This window comes from Propithecus coquereli, unplaced genomic scaffold, assembly GCF_000956105.1.
Source record: "Propithecus coquereli isolate 6110/MARCELLA unplaced genomic scaffold, Pcoq_1.0 Scaffold13, whole genome shotgun sequence".
Classification (NCBI taxonomy): Eukaryota; Metazoa; Chordata; class Mammalia; order Primates; family Indriidae; genus Propithecus; species Propithecus coquereli.
Window position 1 is genome coordinate 6,095,033 of NW_012137191.1, and position 21,801 is coordinate 6,116,833.

General features: G+C 36.4%; 1 protein-coding gene across 2 annotated transcripts in view; it reads left to right on the plus strand.

Moving 5' to 3' along the window:
* GXYLT1 (glucoside xylosyltransferase 1) overlaps window positions 1-21,801 on the plus strand; it is a 46,934-nt gene that overhangs the window by 2,759 nt on the left and 22,374 nt on the right. The window contains exons 2-3 of one of the 2 annotated variants that reach the window (XM_012638434.1): window positions 11,283-11,375; window positions 20,071-20,242. In XM_012638434.1, coding sequence (XP_012493888.1) covers window positions 11,283-11,375; window positions 20,071-20,242 — 265 coding nt within the window. The remainder of the gene's footprint in view (window positions 1-11,282; window positions 11,376-20,070; window positions 20,243-21,801) is intronic. The other variant, XM_012638435.1, reaches the window with a different exon arrangement.

Here is a 21,801-nt window from a genome sequence, read left to right on the forward strand (position 1 = left end):
TTCTTTTTTTTTTCTTTCTTTTCTCCTTGGTTCCTATTTTTTTTTCCTTTTTTTACATTTAAATCTTTAATTCAGTTTTTTTTGGGGGGGAAGGGTACTGTGTGATACTAAATATATATATAGAAAAAATTAGCTGGGCATGGTGGCTCATGGCTGTAGTCCCAGCTACTCGGGAGGCTGAGGCAGGAGGATTGCTTGAGCCCAGGAGTTTGAGGTTGCTGTGAGCTAGGCTGACGCCACCGCGCTCTAGCCCGGGCAACAGAGCCAGACTCTGTCTCAAAAAACAAAACAAAACAAAACAAAAACATGGGACCTAGGTTTATATCCAGTAGGTTCCATTGGTCAAATCTTATAAAAAGTATTTATTGCACAGAATTCCATGACGACAAAATACTTAGAAAGGTCAGGTCCTTCCAAGTCCTTTTTTTTTTTTTTAAGCCATAGGTCTCACTCTGTCACCCAGGTTGGACTGTAACCTTGAATTCGTGGGCTCAAGTAATCCTCCTGCCTACCTCCCGAGTAATTGGGACTACAGGTAAATGCTACCATGCATGGCTAATTTTTTGTAGAGATAGGGTCTCCCTACGTTTCGCAGGCTGGTCTTGAACTTGTAGCCTTAAGCTATCCTCCCACTTTGGCCTCCCAAAGTGCAGGGATTATAGGCATGAGCCACCGTGCCCAGCCTTTCCAAAATTCTTGAAGTAAGAACTTTAAAGTGATGGGAACAATTTTTCACTGAAATCTTTTATCAATTAGTACATTCTTTTTGAAGCCATTATTTTAGTAATCAGAAAATATGTAGGTCTTAAGAGTCAGACAAACCTGTATTTTCATTCTGGCTCTGGTTGCTGTGAGACCTTGGCCAAATTATGTCACTTCTGTGCTTTAATTTCCTCATCTGTAAAATGTAGATAATAATTACCTTACATAATTTTTTTCCAGCTTTACTGGGGTATAATTGACAAGTAGAAGTTGTATGTATTTAATGCATACAACATGATGCTTTGATATGTATACACTGTGAAATGATTGCAGTCAAGCTAGTTACCATTCATCACCTCATATAGTTAACCTTTTTTTGTGATAAGAACACTAAAGAGCTACCATCTTAGCAAGTTTCAAGTACACAGTACAGTATTGTTAACTGTAGTGACCATGCTCTGCATTAAATACCTTAATTTGTAATAGAACTCTTAGTTGTCATTAAGATCAAATAAAACCATCTTAAGGAAAATGGATACTTATAGGCTAATATGAGTTTCTGGAAGGAGCAGAATTGAAGGAAAAGCTGCAGATACCAAGGCAGCTCCAGGGACCTCAAGGACTGAGGCCTCTTACTCTATTCCATTGCAGACAGGCTTTGTTCATGGGGTCCTTCTGTTCCTTGCAGGTTTTCTTCTCTAATCTCAAATAGAAAATCCCAGGAAAAGGCTCTCGTTAGATTCACTAGGCTTGCATGCCCATCCATGGACCAGTCAGTGTTGCCTGGGATGGGGACCTCTGATTTTCTAGCTCTGTGCCACTGACACATCTGTAGGCAGACAGAATAACATGATTGGTGTTGGAGAGGAGTGGTGCCTCAAAGGAGAGGGGTAGACAATGGCTCTTCCACATAGAGAGACTCTTTGAAGCCATTAATATGGACAGACTGTATTAAGGTTTTCAGTAGAAAGCAGTTCTTATTACCAGGCGTTAGTACTTCTCAGAAGGCATCATACCACATTGTGGCTCTGCATTTCAGCTAGTCAGGATGATTAAATTCCCACATTTCACTGGTGAGTCTTGACAGTGATTATCAAGATTTCACTTATGGCTATACAGCAGTAGTGGTAGTGGGCAGTCAAGGAACTACTAAACATTTCAGTGACACCATTTCTGGACTGATTGTGCCCTCTGCATGACTTACTGTCAAACAGGGAAGTCGTTCACCTCATTTTCCTTTTCAGATCTGGTTAGACCATAGAGTTATCATTTCTGCTGGATCCTGTTAACACTAGTAGGATATACTGAGAATTTAAAGAATGGAAAGATTAAGGGCTTTAGAGTCACAAACTTCAGCTTTGCTACTCACTTGCTGTGTTGACCTTGAACACATTTCCTCATCAGTTAGAAATAAGAGTACTATGATATTGGGTTGTTTGTGAGAATTGAAATGAAATAGCTGGTGGTATAGATTACCTAGGATGAAGCATGGCACAGTAAACTTGTAGCTAATGTGATCATTTTGATAATTTAAATTTTAAGATTTTTTTTCCCCAGTTTCTAACCTCAGAAAAATTCTGGTCCTTGGGCCCCAGTTGAGACCTGCTAAACCAGAATGCCTGACAGTGGGGTCCAGGAATCTGTATTTTAGATACATGCTCCAGGTTATTAAAAACCAAAGATTGAGAACCATTAATTTAGCTGATAATGGTTTGACCATTATTTTTGCACTACTATTTTTAATGAAGAAGTTTTTCCCTCTCTTCTGCAGTTATTTTTAAAGAAGAGCTGGGGCACTGAACAGTAAAGAAAGTTGTTATGGAAACTGGAATGTCATGTCACCTTAAACTCTGCTTTGTTAATGCAGAAACATTTTATATAAAACCATAACCCTGTACCTTGTATTTTAATTCATTGAAGATCACAGTGGTATCTACTCACATGTTTGTAAAGTGCTGTGTTAGTCTGTTGGGGCTACCCTAACAAAATATCATAGACTGGGTAGCTTATAAACAACAGAAACTTATTTCTCACAGTTCGGGAGGCTGGAAATCCAAGTCTAGGTGCCAGCAGATTTGGTGCCTACTGAGGTCCTGTTTCCTGGTTCTTAGATGACACCTTCTTGCTGTATTCCCACATGGTGGAAGTGGCAAGGCAACCCTGTAGGGCCTCCCATTCATGACCTAATCACCTACCACAAGCCCTGACTACTTCATAACATCTTTATATTGGTAATTAGGTTTCAACATGTGAATTTTAGGGGGATGTAAACACTCAGACCATAACAAGCACTTAGCAAAAACCTGACACATAGTATTTAATAAATGCCAGTAATTAATTAAAATATTGTTCTGTGCTTTTGGAGGGAAAAGTGAATTGGCTGATGAAAAAATAATGTGTACTTTTGATTTGGAAATCTTATTTTAAAACATTAATATCTATGTACCATCCCTGTTGGAAATACTTCCCCCTACATATTAAGTTAAATCTTGTTCATAATGTGTATACCATATGAAGTTTAAGATTTTTATGTTTTCAGATTGGCTGCTTTTTACTTTATTGTTTTTACTTTTAACTTACATGGAAAAAACCTTCTGCCAGAGTTTGGTTTTTTTTCTCCTTTTCTTTTTCTTTTTTTTTTCTTTCTTTTCTCCTTGGTTCCTATTTTTTTTTCCTTTTTTTACATTTAAATCTTTAATTCAGTTTTTTTTGGGGGGGAAGGGTACTGTGTGATACTAACTTTTTTTAAAAATAGGTAATTGTTTCAGTGCCATTTGTGTATAAGCAGTCCTTTTCCCACTTAGTATTCATAAAATTAGAGATCTAAGAAAAAGAAGTGAAGATCTGACTTAGTGCTAGAAATTGAGTTGTCTGGAGACAATTTAGTTTAACACGAGTGACCCAGGCCATCTTAAATAATGGCAATTTGGCAGTATCATGGGACTGGCCTCCTTTATTGTGTCCATAAGCATCTTTCTTTCTCTTGCACAGCCACAGTGGAGATATCTGTGCCTTGAAGTTGCATTGTTGCCTTGCAGCACTTCATTCATAGTGCCGCATTCTTATGCTGGACATGCCTAAACATATTTCTGACTCTGTAGGTTATATATGGTTTTCACTAAAGCCTCATGACTATCATGGACATGTTGAAATGAAAGAAACCTTTTCCAGTTTAATTTAAAAGTATAAGAGACTTTCTGTCATTAGATTTAAGTAAACTTGATATTGTGGTGAACATTAATTGCTTTGTTTAATTCAGAGCATGAAATGTCTGAATTTTTTTTCTTTTTTTTTTTATTTCTGCATATTATGGGGGTACAAATGTTTAGGTTATGTTGCCCCTGGCCCCCCTCCCCCCCCACCAGAGCTACAAGCATGTCCATCGCCCAGATGGTACACATAGCACTCATTATGTATGTATATATCCATCCCCTCCTCCCCTCTCCCAATGTCTGAATTTTTGAAACATTTTTTAGGTATGAAATTTTGGGGAATGCTTATTTCTGATCAGCTTACTCTTTTTAAAAAAACAACTTTGTATTTCCAAATGTAGATTCACACAAAGTTGAAGAGATACCCTGTGTATCCTTCACTCAGTAATAACATCTTACCTTACCATAGTACAATATCACTAAATCTGCAATATATATGTATCAGTATAGTGCAGTATTATAACCCTGGAAATTAACATTGTACAATCCATAGACCTTATTCAGGTATCACCAGTTTTATGTGTGCGAATGTGTGTGTGTGTGGTGTTATGCAATTTTACCACTTGTAAATTCATGTAACTACTCCCACAGTCAGGATATAGAACTGTTTCATCACCACAAAGATCCCTCGTACTACCCTTTGGTCAGTCTGCTTGCAGATGAGCCACCTAGAGCTAGATGCATTGAGCTTTATGAAATTTGAGGATGAGCCACAGTAAAGTTTTATTTCAGTTTGATCCGAAGTGAAAAAATTCCCATTTATGGACTTCACTGCTTTTGGATGTCACTGTTTACTGAAGTCACACCTATTTAGCTCAGTTTACTCTTTTGCCCCATTAAAATTATTTAATAGTTACCTCTTCGAATGTTGAATATCTAATATGCCACTTTAAACAGTTTTAAACAGCTAATAACCAGAACCTGCATAAGTGTCTTTATTTTTCCAATATTTTTAAACTTTGATTTTTCTTTTTGACCTGAAATTACAAGTGCTATCTTCAGATTAGTTGCTTTTCCTAATTTATTGCTTGTGATGAGTTACTGGTACATAATGAATTCTCAGTATGAATTTCTACTTTTTATCTTAATCTCTAAAACCGGTCTTTTGTGAGTGAAAGAATGGATATTTGGGAATTAAGAAACTTTAAACAAATTATTCTGCTTCTTGCCAGCAGTACCTCAGTGTTTTGTGATTTTTTAAAAAATGGTAAACAGCATGTGTATTCACTAGCACATATGTTCTTATATTTCTAGTAAAGAAAGAAAAACATTCTTTCTACATGCTATGTGATTTTTGACATTCAATTATGGTCAAGAAACTTACCTAAAACTTGATTTTTCCTGTCCAGTTGTGTCTGTATTAACCCTATGTGGAGTTAATCATCACTTCAAAAAGAAACTCTGGGCTGGGTGTGGTGGCTCACCCCTGTAATCCTAGCACTCTGGAAGGCTGAGGTGGGAGGGTCACTTGAAGTCATGAGTTCAAGACCAGCCTGAGCAAGAGCAAGAACACATCTCTCCCCAAAATTGAAAAAATTAGCCAGGCATGGTGGCAAGTACATGTAGTCCCAACTACTCGGGAGGTTGAGGCAAGCGGATTGCTTAAGCCCAGGAGTTTGAGGTTGCAGTGAGCTACGATGATGCCACTGCACTCTAGCCAGGGTGACAGAGTGAGACTTTGTCTCCAAAAAAAAAAAAAAAAACCCTGTATCCATTAACAGTAACATTTGTCTCGATAGATTTGCCTATTCTGGGCATTTCATATGTTAATAAGTGAATCCCACAATATGTGGCCTTTTGAATGTGGCTTTTTAATTAGGATAATGTTGTCAACGTTGATCAACTGTAGCATGTATCACCACACATCATCCCTTTTTATGGACAAATATATTCCATTGTATGGATATACCACATTTTGTTTATTCATTCATTAGTTGATAAGTGTTTGGGTTGTTTTCTACTTGGCTATTATGCATAATGCTCCTATGAACATTCATGTATGATTTTTCTATGAACATATGTTTTTAATTTTCTTGAGTATATACCTAGAAAGGTAAGTGTTGGGTCATGGTTGCACAACTTTGTGAATATACTAAAAACCATTAAATTTTAACTTTAAAAGGGAATTATGGCTTGTATTATTCTCCTTTGCTTTGTTAACAACCCCAAACATCTTAGCGGTTTATAACGAAGATTTATTTCTTGCACACATTACATGTCTGTGGATATGACTTTGCTTTGTGTATTCCCTCATCCTGGGACCCAGGCTGAAGGAGCAGTCTGTGTGTTGGATATGCCCAGTTTCTTGGTAGGAGATGAGTAAGAGGCCAGATTGAATTTCACAATCCCAGTTGAAGCTTCTATTCTGATGCCTCAGTGTTCTGTCTGTTCACATTACTTTGCCCAGAGCAAGTTACTTGAATGAGGTCAGTCAGTAAGTGAGGCAGGGGTATATGCTTCTCCCATCAGAGGCAGGCAGGGCACATGGCAATGAGCAGGATTGTATAATCCTTAACTACCCTTAATTACCCTTAACTATAAAGTTGTAAATTACAAATAGACATTACTGAGTAAGGAGACAGAAGGGCTAATTGGTACAAGGAAGTCTTTAACGACCACTAAGAAGAAGATGGACAATAAAAGGCAGGTGGAATGCATATGTAGTTGGTAGTAGGCTTGAGGGGCTAGCTAAGGGGAAGACTGAATGTATAGTTCTTTTTTTTTTTTGAGAAGAAAGAGAAGTTTATTAATTTGTCAGCCAATGAGGAGGTTGGCAGACTCCCATCTCAAAATACCAACATCCTCCTGAATGTTATACTTCTAATCAGCATAATTGTGTCAGCTGTTCTTCAGTATTCATCTGAGAAGGTAAGTGAATGGCTAGGTTTCAATGTGGGATTGTACAGAAAAGATATGGTGAAGGAATGAGGTAGAAGTTAGAAGTTGTGGATGTAAGAAAGTGAACAGATGGACCGTGTGGTGTAGTATGAGTGGGGAGGGGAATGAATAGGGAAGGGAGCTTATAATTAGGAAGCATGTGATTGGAGGGCTGAATGATTTCCAAACAGATATAATGAGATATAGAGAATTATTTAGGTAATTAAATATGAAATGTCCAGTTTCCCTAAGTACTAAGTTTGACAGTTGATATCTCTGACATTTCACTTTGACACTTCTTGTTCTATGTTTATTGTCAAGGTGCATCCTTCACAATACGTGCCTTTCAAATGCACGGTTTGGCTTGAGATTATCTTTCAAATTTTTTTTAGAGCAATTTTTGTGAATTGCTCTAAATGGATAAGTCAAAAATTCATGTTATTTTCGTGGAACCAATGCTGCACTGACAGCTCAAAATATCAATGAAGTGTTTGGGAAGGATGTGGCTAATGTACGCACACTACATCAATGGTTTGAGAAGTTCCATTCTGGTGATTTTTTTTTTTTTTTTTTTTTGAGGAGAAGGAAAGAGGAGTTTATTAATTTGCCAGCAGTTGAGGAGGTTGGCAGACTCCTGTCTCAAAGTACCAACGTCCCAGTTCTGATGATTTTAATCTTGAAAATGAGCCATGTGGGCAACCTGAGACCAAGGTGGATAATGATGAGCTGAAAGCTGTAGTGGACGTGAATCCATGTCAGCATATGTGTGAGTTAGCACTAAGATTTGACATTATTATTCCAACAATATTGGACCATTTGAAACAAATGGGCAAGGTAAAGAAGCTGGATAGATGATTCCACATGCATTAAATGAGTGTTAGAAGAGAAATCATCTTGAAGCTGGCCTTTCTTTGCTGTCATGACATAGAAGCAAACTATTTCTATATCATATTGTTACGTGTGATGAAAAATGGATTCTTTTTGACAATTGCAAGCATTCAGCACAAGGGTTCGGTAAAGAAGAAGTGCTGAAACACAGTCCAAAACCAAATATTCATCAAAAAAAGCTAATCGAGTCTGATTTGTTGGTCCAGCGCTGGTATTATCCACTACAGCTTCATGAAACCTGGTCAGTTGATGACAACGGATATTTACTTCAATGAATTGGGTGGAATGATGACGATACTTGGGATTAAGCAGCCGAGATTGGTCAATAGAGACAGGCCAATCCTCTTGCAAGACAATGCTCAACCACATGTCACACAAACAATGCTGCTTAAACTACAGAGGCTGGACTTGGAACTCTCTGTCATCCACCACATTCACCAGATCTTGCACCAGCTGACTGTCACTTCTTCCAGGCTTTGGACCACTTCTTGCAAGGGAAAATATTCAATTCTCAACAAGCTGTGGAAAACGCCTTTTGTGATTTCATCGCCACTTGCTCTCCAGGCTTCTTTGCTGCTAGCATAAACAAGCTACTCTTAAGATAGCAAGACTGTGTTGGTAGTTAGGTACATACTTTAATTGTAGTGCTTCTTGTTTGAAATATAATAAACACTTTGGATTTGAAATTGGACATTTCATATTTAATGACCTAAAAGATTAAAGACTAATGTGAGATATGAGATATTGGAGTTTAGGATTGCATTTTTAGGTGATTACAAGGTCCAGGATTTGCCATTTTTAACTGAAGGGAAGAGGATGTAAAAGTTACTGGAGTTGAAGAATTGTTTAACCTGGATGTTGAGGAGGTCTCCCGTATTGCACTATCCAAGATGGCATTCTGTCATTCCCTGCTAGACAGTATGATCCATGTACGTATTAATCACTATTGTGTTTTCAGTGTTTAGCCTGTGTAGGTGGTCATTCAGTAGATAATTTACTGATTTATTGAATGAATGGATAGAGGAAAAGTGGGATTTGGCATTGAGAAGAGGACTGTGAACCCAGCTGGGGCTATTGACCTGTGTCCTCTCAAATGGCTTCTCCATATGCTTTGGGCTTCATGGAGACTGGCTTCAAAGAGTGTTCCAAGAGACAGGAAATGGAAGCTGCTCTTCAGGCAAGGGTTTGGAAATTGGCACAGTATCATAGCACCATATTCTATTTGTCAGAGCAGTCACAGAGCTCACCTAGATTCTGCATAGGGGAGATAGATCCTACTTCCTTTTTTTTTTTAAAGACAGGGTCTTGCTCTGTTGCCTGGGCTAGAATGTAGTGGCATCACCATGGCTCCTGCAACCTCAAATTCCTCGGCTAAAGCCATCCTCCTGCCTCAGCCTCCCAAGTAGCTAGGACTACAGACGCACACCACCAGCTAATTTTTTTTCTATTTTTAGTAGAGATGGGGTCTTGCTTTTGCTCAGGCTGGTCTCAGACTCTTGACCTCAAGTGATCCTCCCACCTCAGCCTCCCAGAGTGCTAGGATTACAGGTGTGAGCCACCGTGCCCAGCCAATAAGCAGCATTTTAAAAACCAGCAGTGCCAGACCCTGTTCCCAGAGATTCTGATTTAATAAGTTTGATGTGGGGCTCTCTGGGTGATTTCATTATGCAGCCAGGGCTGAGAACTCCTGCCTTAGACTGTTGACATTTTTCAGAGATGTAATAATAGATTTTTGTGAATCAGAAATTTCATAGACTTTCTAATATAAGAATAGTAACTTTTAATTGAATTTATAGCAAGAGAAAGCAAAGCCTACATAGTGATGAGGTATGAAGTAGACTGGTTTAGTGATTAACCCTGACTTCATACGTACTTTAGTACCCAGGCCTCCATTGTAGTGAATTTTAGGCTATTGTTTTGAAAAGAAGTAACAATGAAACACATACTTTCTGTAACATGAGGCCTTTTTAGCTCCTACCTGCAATCTAAGAAGAAAGACCACACTTGATCTTCCATTTGAGCTTGTGTAATATGAAATGGAAGCAATGTAGATATTGAAACTGGACCACATGATTTCTTTTTTTGTTCATATTTTGATACATATTGATTGCACATATTTCTAGAGTACATTGATATTTCAATATATGCATACAATGTGTAGTGATCAAATCACAGTAATTGGGGTATCTGTCACCTCAAACATTTATCATTTCTTGTGTTGGGAACATTTCAAATCTTTCTTATAGATGTTTTGAAGTATATAATAAATTTTTGTTAAGTATAGTCACCCTGCTGTGCTATTGAACACTAGGACTTACTCCTTGAATCTAACTGTATTTTTGTACCCATTAACCAACCTCTTTTCATACCCCTACACCCCTACTCTTTTTAGCCTCTGGTGGCCACCATTCTACTTTATACCTGCGTGAGATCCACTTTTTGAGTTCCCACTTACGACATGTGATATGTCATTCTGTTCCTGGTTTGTTTCACTCAACCTGATGTCCTCCAGTTCTATCCATGGTGCTGCAAATGATAAGATTTCATTTTTTAATGGCTGAATAATATTCCATTGTGTGTATGTAGTACATTTCCTTTATCTGTTCATATGCTGTTGGATACTTAGATTGGTTCTCTATCTTGGCTATTATGAATAGTGCTGCAATAAAGATGAGAGTGTAGATACCTTTTTGATATTCTGATTTCTTTTCTTTTGGATGTATACCCTGTAGTGGGATTGCTGGATCATATGGTAGTTCTATTTTTAGTTTTTTTTTTTATTTGTTTATATTTATTGAGTGCAGGTACAATTTTGCCACATTAATATATTGCATTGTGGTGAAGCCAGGGCCTTCAGAGCATCTGCACTGGATATTTTTAGTTTTTTGAGGAATCTCCACACTGATATCCATAGTACTTGTACTAATTTACATTCCCACCAGCCCTATACGGATACTCCCTGTTCTCTGCATCCTCCCCAACATCTGTTATTTTTTCTTTTTGATAGTAGCCATTTTAACTGGGATGAGATGATATCTCATTGTGATTTTGCATTTCCCTGATAATTAGAGATGTTGAGCATTTTTTTCATATACCTGTTGGCCATTATGATTTCTTATTTTTCAGTTTAAAACACCATACAAGTAGCTTGGATTAAGGATTAATTTAGAAGATCGTCTTTTCCCTTTCCACCAGCATTTGTGGCATTTTTATTTTGTTTCAGGATAAGCAAATATTTTGTTTGGCTGAAATGGATTTTGTTCTAGGGGAATATGTTGGTCCATGAAGAAAATTTTAGAAGACATAGTTTGTCTCTATCATCTGGTGAGGGGATTTTAATATATCAGGAGAGTTACTCACTAGAAAACTTTGCCAATCAGTGGTATATTCTACCTTCAAGTCTTATTTAAAATAATGGTGCCCTAAGTGAGGGAGAAATCAATTTTCCAAAAAAAAAAAAAAAAATGACAACACTTATAGTAACTTGGATTTGCTGGTTTGTTGCTCTGAAATAGAACAGTAAGTTATTGTGTGACTGAGCAAATTCCTTGATAATTTCCAACCAAAATACTCACATAGGATATTTCTGTCTTACTCTGTTAGGTGTAAAGATTTCTCTCTGTGTTACTGGAATCCCTATTGGATGCTGCCCTCTGATGTTTGTGGAATGAACTGCTTTTGGGAAGCGGCTTTTAGGTAGGCACTTATATTTAATTGATAGATCAGTGTAGGTAAGAGTAGATAGTAGGTAATAAAACTTAAGATGATTGTAATAGGATGTAAAAAATGTTTCTTTTCTTATATAAGTAAACATTTTCTGGCTGAGTTTTCTATTTCTTTTTCCCATTTTGTAGTTATCATGAATTTTGGTATATGCTGCATGTAACTGCTCTAAATTCTTTTAATATGTTATTAAGATAAACCATTGTTGTTAGGAGAATTTATGATCTAACTTTAGGTAATAGGTGATTAACGGGTGATAAAGATAGGTTCCCACTGACATTTACAGATACAGATACATATAGATATATGGCATTTAATTTAAAGCTAGTATACTGAAAAAACGTTTTGTAGGTGGTTGGGGACAACTGGGAAAGGATTATATTAGTTATTAGCAGAGAGATTGAATATTGGGGAATAGGAGGATAAAGATAAGTATTTGAGGAAGCAGCAAGTGATATGACATCATTTATTGACCTTTTAAGTTACCAGTTAATTTGGCTTTGTTCACTTCTCTGGATAATGAAGGTATTGGATTGGCTGACCTCTTGGGTCCCTTCCTGCTCTAATGTTCAATGAAAGAAACAAGTGTTGATAGGAATGGCATAAAGCAGTGGCTCGCAAACTGTCTCCCTGAGATAGTAGCAGAGGAGAGTGGGGTAGTAGCCTGAAATACCTTTCCTTAGAGTAAAATTTCTGTGAGAATCATCTGTTTTTACTGTATCTTTATGATTCATTTAAATGTTAATTCTACTCATTCTGTTTGCCAGGCACTGTGCTAGGTGCTAAGAACCAGACTCTTGAGTCAGGTTAATGTGGCTCTATCCTTCTGGAGCTTACATTCTAAGAGGAGCCTCACACTAGTAAACCTGAGATTAAAGGGTGACAAGTTGTAACTATGATGAGTCATTTTAAGGCATGCGGGGGGTGGGATTCCTGGAGGGAGTGACTAGATGATGAACAGTTAGTTTATTAGCTGGGTTCAAGGACAGGAGGTAAAGTGTTCTAGGTAGGAAGAACTTTAAGAAAAATTTAATTAAAATTTTTATTTTTAATTGACATATATTGATGGGGTACAATGTGATGTTTCAATGTATGTATATGCTGCGCAATGATTATAACAAGCTCATTAACATCTATCACATGACATATTTATTGGGTTTTTTTGTAATGAGAACATTTAAAACCTATTCTCTTAGCAGTTTTGAAATATTTGATACATCATCGTTAATTATGGCTACTTTGCTGTGCACTAGATCTTGAAAATTTATTCCTCCTATCTGACTGGAACTCTGTACCCTCTGGTCAACATCTCCCCATCCCATAACTTGCCCCCCATCCCCTTGGTAACCACCATGCTACTGTCTGTGAGAACTGCATTCTTAATATCTATTAATTGTATATATTTTTAAATTCTTACATTCTCAAAACTATGCATTCCATGAACAACTGGCAAGGAATAGTTGAAATCAGATATTTTAATTATATCCTGTTGTTGTAGAAGAGATTGGGTGATTGAAATTTCAATATGCATCAGTCCAAGTCAGATTGTTCCAACTTTTAAAGATAATCTTACCCTTCAGTTTGTTTATGATTTTGGAGAATTGGAGCTTCTTACGTTTTCATTCTTATGAATATTGGTTAATGAATGGAGTATTGACAAGTACCACTTTGCCTTGTGACATAATTCTGCTAACTCTAGGAGCTGGGTAAACTTGAAAACTTCAATATACTCTGATTTATATAACCCAGACCCTTTTGTAAATTACAGCATGAGTAATAATAATCCCAAATTTGAGATTTTAGAAGTTATATTCCTCTGTTACACTTTCTACCTGTAATATTGCATCCATTATATCATATGATTACATAAAAAATAGTAACGTTTGTTATATGTATCATATTATGTAAAAGTCTCTCAAACTTAGTTTCTTAGTTAGAACGAAGGATCCCTTTCATTTAATTACCCTATTTCAAACAGGCAGACAAGCCAAAATGGCATGCAATGGCCATATCATTCTTACCCTCCACTTCAATATTTAGTTTACATAATACATCATTTTTGCCTGACTTTAAGAGCTTCTCTCCCCACCTGGTAAAGCTTCTTTGGAATTCCCCTTTACTGTTGCCTTTGGTGTCACATTCTGCCGGTATCAGGGGGTCCCTTAGCTGGGCACTGCATTCTTCTTCCCAGGCCTCTCCTAGCTTTCCCAACTTGAATTCTTAATATAATTTTGCTCAGAGCTTATCTGAGGGATCATTTCCTCCCAATTATTGTACAGTGAACATAATATAAAAAAGAGAAATGGCTTCAACTCACATCACAAGTGTTTTCATCATTCATATAAATATTAGGCTTTTACAAAGTTGTGATTAAGGTATAGACCAATCTGGAATTTTGAGTTTAAAATTGTACTTTTTCCACATAATATGGTCTTCATAATTATCATGTCAGTGGATACACATCACTCCATTGAGTTTTGGAAAGCATTTCATGCTTAGAGCTTTATTTTTCTTTGAGAACTTAAAAAGTAATTTGTATTTGCATTTACTCAGTCTCCTGTTTGACTAATTGCTTCCCAGTAGCATGTCAGAATGCTCACTTCTCTTCTGTCCTTAAAACAAAACCAAACACAAAATCCCTACAACAACTTGCTTCAATTACTCTCTTTCCATTCACTGGCAAACTTCTTTTAAGAGTACCTACCTACCGCTTTTACTTCCTTAAATAAAAACCCTCACCCTCAACCCTCTAGGAGCAGAATCTGTCACCTGACTCTCCTTGCAGTCACCCCGGAGCTCTGAACTGTTCTTCTGGGGCCTAATCTTACTTTTCTTGTCCGTTTGACACTGTTTACCACTCCATTTTCTTTCAACTCTGTCAGTCTCTAGCTTTTGAGACCAGACCAGTGTCTTAGCTCTTTGATTTCTCTCTTCCTGCACTCCTCTATCCCTGTTGCCTAAATATGTGTTCTTTAGTATCCTGCTCTTTTCTCTCATTCCCTCGATAGTCACAGAATAATTTGTTTAACTGCTATTTCCAATCCAGAGTTCTTTTCTGAGCATCAGACCTGCATTTTACAGCTGACTTTCTCCACGTGTCAGTCCACATTGACTCTTCTTACCCTTCTCCTTTTACACTGTTGCTCATGACTACCTCTTTTTTCCTGTTCCTTTAACTGCTGTACTCATCATTTACCCAACTGTGTGATCTCCCTTCACCGACCACTGCATCTCCCATCTCTGTATCCTCTTGCTTATGGTACATCTGTTGTGATTGTGAATCTTTGTCCACTTCTATACTGTCACCTCTTTGCAGGTTGATACCATGTGGTGTTCATCACTTAAGCCCCATGCCTAGCAAGATGCTTGGCAACCCGTGAATAACAAATGCTTAAGAGGGTCATTTGGGAAGCTTTCCCTAACACTTTCAGACTAGGTTAGATGTTAGTGTAGGGAGCATCCTTAGCAGTCTCCCTGCCTTTCTCTATTTAAGCAATGACTATGATTTCTTATTCTTTTAAAATTCTGCCTTTTCACAATAGGCTGGAAGTTGTGTAAGGTCAGGATTGTGGATTTCTTGCTTACCTCAGTGTTTAGCATATAAAAGAGGTCCAATTATTTGTTAAAAGAATGAATTATATCACTAAATTGTGTTCTAACAATTGCGTAGATTCAAGTCTTTACCAACACCGTGTGAGTGTATTGGGGTCACCATAACCTTAGCATTATTGGGAGTTATAATTTTACCACTTATTAAGGTAAAATTATAGCTTATTATTGATTTATATTTTGTTATTGAAGATATTTCTATATTTGTTTAGCTTCTTTTGTTCTGTGTATCATCTGTATTGATATTTACCTATTGAATTTTTAATGCTTATTTTATGAACTCTTAGAATAATATATTCTGCTTTTGTCATTGATTACAAATATTTTTCTAATTTGTTTTCTTTTTCACTTTTCATTATGCAAACACATTTTAGTATTATCAAAAATATTTGTTTTTAATGTACTAATTTTTCTATGACTTAGCTTTTAAAAAATCAGCTCTTTAAAATATTTAATCTTTCTTTTTATGGTGGGAATTAATTTTAGATTCATGAATTCTTTGGTCGTAGGTGAATTTAAAGTCAGCTGTATTATCTTGTGTGGATCTATACCAGTTTGTTTTTTTATTTATCTTAATTAATATAGAATTGTACGTATTTATGGGATACATAGTGATATTTCAATACATATAATGTATAGTGATCAGATCAGGGTAATTAGTATATCCATCATCTCAAATATTTATCATTTCTTTGTGTTGGGATCATTCAATATCCTCCTTCTAGGCTGGGTGTGGTGGCTCATGCCTGTAATCCCAGAACTTTGGGAGGCTAAGGTAGGAGGATTACTTAAGGCCGGGAGTTCAAGACCAGCTTGGGCAACATAGTGAGACCTCGTCTTTACAAAAAAATAAAAAATTAGCCAGACATGGTGGCACATGCCTACTCCCAGCTACTTGGAAGGCTAAGGTAAGAGGATGGTTTGAGCCCAGGAGTTCGAGCTTGCAGTGAGCTATGATCACACCACTATACTCCAGCCTGGGCAACAGAGTGAGCCCCTGTCTCAATCAATCAATCAATCAATCAATAAGTAAGTAAAGTAAGTATATATATATATATATATATATATCCTCATAGCTGTTTGAAAGTATATATTTTTGTTAACTGTAGTTATCTTACAGTGCTATAGAACACCAGAACTTATTCTTCCTATCTAGCTGTAATATTGTATCCTTTAATACATCTCTCCCTATCCCCCATACCAGTTTTAAGAGATATATTTTTACAGATTATTTTAAATTATATTTTAGAAATTAATACTTAAACGTTTCATGTTGGATTTTTAGATTTTCTTTTTTTTTACACTTTACATAAAATCCTGGAGTTTTTTAAAAGGTATTTTGTTTCAAAAGTGATTTATATACAGCTCTTGAAAGTATTTTACTCAGTATGGTAATTCAACATAACTTTTTTTTTGTTGTAAGAGGAAAAACTTTTTTTTTTTTTTTTTTTTTGAGACAGAGTCTCACTCTTTTGCCTGGGCTAGAGTGCCGTGGCGTCAGCCTAGCTCACAGCAACCTCAAACTCCTGGGCTCAAGTGAGCCTCCTGCCTCAGCCTCCCAGGTAGCTGGGGCTACAGGCACGCGCCACTGTGCCCAGATAATTTTTTCTATATATTTTTAGTTGTTCAGCTAATTTTCTTCTATTTTTAGTAGAGATGGGGTCTCACTCTTGCTCAGGCTGGTCTCGAACTCCTGAGCTGAAGCAGTCCTCTCACCTCGGCCTCCCAAGGAGCTAGGATTACAGGCGTGAGCCACCGCACCGGGCCTGAAAAACTTTTTTAAAGCTGTACATTAAGGAAATTAGTGTTTTTAAATATAGTTTTCCATTTTGTTCAACTGCAAGTTTTTAAAGATAGATTCATGGCAGTTATTTTTTAGTTTGAGGAGATTGATATTTGAAATTTAATTCTGTTTAGTTTGACTTTATGTACTTTATTGTAATGCTTATTCCTAGTCTAAATATTATAATGCATAATTTTTTAGAGAGAGAAAATTAATTAATAGGCCACAAGAACACACTGGAAGCTATTTGTGCTGTCTAAAGAAAAAGAAATAGAAGGAAAATTATGATTCCTTTAAAGCAGAAATTTACTTTAAATAAGAAGGCTATTTTATTCCTGAGGCTTAGAAATCTGTTGGCAGTATTTACATTAGAATTTGTCATGTAGAACATTAAGTACTTTTTTTCTGTTAATACCCATCCTTCCCCAGTTTTTTACTTTGATAAATTTCAAATCTACAGAGGTTACAAGAATAGTACAGTGAGCACACTATATCCTTCATCTAGATACTTATCTACTGATACATTTTGCCACTTATTTTTGGCCAAACCATTTGAGAGACAGCAGCTATCATGACACATCCCTAAATACTTGTATTCATTATGTATCTGCTATGAACAAGGACATTCTCCAATATAACCATAATAAAATTGTCACCTCAGGTTATTTAACACTGTTTATTGAATATATAATATAATGTATTCCTATTTCCATATTTTCCTGTTAATGTCCTTTATATCTTTTCCTCCCCATTCAGGACCCAGTCAAGGATTATACATTACATTCCGCTGTTAGATTGACTTAGTTTCCTTTATTCTAGAACTGTTCCCAGCCTTTTTTCAAGCGTGGTGGGGGTGGTGGTATCTTTTGTGACTTGATATTTTTGTTTAGTTTTGCAGAATGCCCCTTAATTTAGATTTGCCCGACTGTCTACTTATGATTAGATTGAGGATTTTTGGCAGGATTACTGCGTAGGAGATACTGTATTTTTCTTTGGGCACGTCAGGAGGCATCTGATGTCATAAGTTTGACATTATTGGTTAAGTTTAGTCATGTGGTTAAGATGGTGGTCTCACGTTTATACTCTGCAGGAGTATCTTTATCCCTTTTGTAATGTATGGGGAAATACTTTGTTACAGTGTGGTTTCGGCATCCATTGATTATTCTTGTCCAAATTACCTGTTACAATGGTGATTGCAAAGTAGTTTTATAATTCTGTCATTTCTTCTACGTCTATTGGTTGGTATTCATCTTTTTTAAAAAGGTCCCTCCCCTTACCCCTTTATTTAATATCATTTTGGACTCATGGATTCTTTTTTTTAAATCTAATATGTTTTTATTCACTACTATCGTACTTTTTATGCTGAGGTTATGCCAAATTTAACCATGGGAACCTTCGGGTATTATCTTTGAATCATCTGAAGAATTTCTTCTAATCGTGTATCTGTAGAAAAATAGGTTTGACTTAAAAATGTCCTTTGGATAATATATCTTTAAATCCACAGGGACTTTTCTCTTATTCACACTGCAATTAAAATATAGCCCATTTTTATAGACCCTGACAAGATTCTGCCATTCAGTTGGGGCCAAAATTATTTGAGTGGCTGCTTCCCTGCAAATTCTTAGAAGGTTATAGTCATCATTTGCTGTAGTGTAGAAGTTTACTTTAGATTCTTCCAGTTGCAGTTGATTTTCCTGTCCTTCGGGTCTAGGGACAGCGTGGTGATCAGAGACGTCTATCTTTTAAATTATGTTTTATTTTGTCCGTTTAGATGTTGGAGCCTGTACTATATATAATACTTTTAATAAGAGGAACACCTGACAGAAAGGCAGATGCAGTAGACAGTACTGCAGAAGCTGGTGGAGGGAGATCTGGCTGTGTGGCCAGAACAACCCTTGTCAGAAAGCCCAGGAGTAGGAGTCCCTGGTGCTGATTTTAGAGGGATTTTTTTTTTTTTTTTGTGGAATATTTGGCTTATTTTTCTTAAGATTTAATATACTTCTTGTCTATGTAGAGGATTCTGTGTAAAACAGCATATGACTATTAAAGCTTAATTTTAAATCTTCTCTTGACTTTTGACTTTGGGCAAGGCCTATTCATAGTGATGGGCCAGTTGAGCAATCTGAGCCCATTATTGAGTCCCATGAGGATGCTTCAATGAAGGCCTGTATACCCCATGAGAAATAGGATTAGAGGCAGTTTTACTGGAAGGATGAGCTAATTTGGAGTTCTCTAAAGTTGTTGTGTGTCTTGATTGCCTTGTCTTTAACTTGCGTCATTGTGGCTTCCACTGTTTTGAGATGAACTGGATTCATGCCCTCTTGTTAAAGATATAGAAAGCATAGTTTCCCCTCCATGACACTGTTTCAGTGTTATGAACCGATGGACTCAGAAGAAAAGAGGGGAAAAGAGATGGTACAGACAAGGGAGGAGATACTACTTCTTCATAACTGCTGTCAGCAGAAAAGAATAGAGAGCTTTAAAAAGACCCAAGCTTATGCTAACACCAAATACGCGGAAGAAATAGCACAACAGATGCAAGAGGTTTCAGAGGTTACTTAAACCTGGTACACACTGCTGCTGTGTTTTAAGTAGGTTCTAAAGACATCAGTATTTTGCTGAATATTTGGTAAATGGGGCTGAATGTATGTCACTGAAAAAAGTATGTGAAGGAAATTTTTTCTTGACATCATTTAAAATTAGATGTAATACTGAAATATTGATGGATGAAATTATGACTGGGCTTGCTTTACAGTGAACTGTTGGTTGGTGGAAGGTGGGAAGAAGTTTTAGATGAAATAATCACAGAGTAATTTCCATTAAAATTTTTTTTAAAAGAATGTGTTTAAGGGTGTTTTCTTAAATAACAAAAATTTTTTAAAAATTGAATGGAAGACCTTCAAATCAATGATGTTCCCTTTCTCAGTGGGTTCCTTGAGAGAATTAAGCCCTAATGTCTTAAGGCATCCAGTATGAGTAATGAATTAACTTCTCTGCTGGGTAGCTGACATGGTGCTAATTATGGATTCTTGGGAGAATTGAGAAAGTAATCATTTTTTGTGTGTTTTGTGATTCCTAGTGAGGAAAATCGGTTGAGAAAGGCTGGTTGAGAGTATAGAAATATACAGTTGATTTCAACATTGTAATGTTTTATAATTAGACATTTCTTAGCTTTTTAAATAGCAGTTTTGAACTTCAATTTTTGAACATGGTAAAAATACCATGTTGTAAACATGTACTAAAACTGTTGGAAAATGTGGTTTTCTTTCCTATTAGGTATAGTCTGAAAATACAGCCTGTTGAGAAAATGCACCTAGCTGTAGTTGCCTGTGGTGAAAGACTGGAAGAAACTATGACCATGTTGAAGTCAGCTATCATTTTCAGCATCAAACCTCTTCAGTTCCATATTTTTGCTGAAGATCAACTACATGATAGCTTTAAAGGCAGAGTAAGTATTTGAGACATAGTCAAAGTCATAGAGTTGAATATTTAATAATATACTATAATAGAATGTCATTGAACAAAAAGATTTATTCTGTAACTCTGTCCTCCTAGAGTAGGGAATACCTTTATTCCACTGTCACCTGAGTCCAGATCTAGGGTGTAAGGTTTGTTTTTGAACAGGAATAGGCTACTTAAAGTCATTTGCCAAGTATGGTTTTATTTTAGTGACTGTAGTTCCAGGATGTCTTGAGTGAGAAGTCCTATTATTTAATTTTGTCCCTGTGCATGGCTTGGGAGTTCCTTAGAGTGCACACAAAGGTTTTAATCCTGTTTGAAGGGGAGGGAATTCTTGATTGAGAATATGGAGAGAAGTGGCTTCTTGCTTTGATAAGAAAGTTATTTGTTTTGGTTTTATATTAGTTAAAATCAATTTGGCTGCAGTGGCAGAAAACCCAAAGTAACAGTGGCTTAAACAAGATGGAATTTTATTTCTCTCTCACATAAAAGTAGGTAATCCGGGTTGTATGGCAGCTCTAGTCTTCAAGGACTCTGTCTTCATCTAACTGTGACTGAGCCATTTCCAATATGAGGCTTCTGCGTTATGGGCCAAGATGGGCTACTCAAGCTCTAGCCATTGCATCCATATTCTATTCAACATGGCGCTACCCCCTGCCCCATCTGTTTGTCTGTCTCTGTCTCCACTAAATTAATCTCTCAAACTGATTTGGATTTTTATGCTTGGCCTAACTATGTAAAAAGTATTTGATATTTTTTCGAGTTAAATTAGGTCATTTTGCATATTGAGTGAAAACTACCACTTGTAATCTCAGGTCTTTTAGTTTTCTGCCAAAATATGTGATTCCAAGAAGTATAAAGGTTTACTGACTGTTTAAAAATATTTCTGGTACCTATATTTTTGATACATACATTTGTGATCTCGACATCTTTATCTGGTTTGTTTTCTTAAAATATTAACTGAGGAATTAATCTTGTCCTAGTGGTTAAGAGAATAGTAACAGACTGCTACCAACTGTGGAAACCTTTGAAAATATCATAAAAAAGTGAAACATCTGTTGCTTTGTCTTAGATGCAACCTCTGTGTTATGTTCAAACTTGGCAGAGTTATTGCTTATGTAACATACACTGTATTTTTAAACTTAGTTTTTCTTTGACTCTAATGATCACTGAGAATATTTGGTTTTGCTCTTGATGAAGAAATACTGCATATTTCATGGAACATGCTTTTTGTACAAAAAAGATGACTAAATATTGTAATGTTAAGTGAAAACTGACTAAGATTTCATTTTGAAGTTGGTATTGAAAGGATCTTAAAGTGACTTTAATAAGTCAGTAGGGAAGATAAAAGTGCTAGTGTTTTAAAATATTTAACAGGGACACCAAGTAAAGTGTTGGAAGTAAAGGCATTACCTTAAACTGTGTTGGAAGGTATTAATGTTTTAAAAATTACTTAAGCACAGTCATAATTCAAAAGAGATTATCTTCAACCTGTTACATAAACCTAGTTTTTTTCACCCTACAGATTGTTTCTGAATGCTCTTTAGG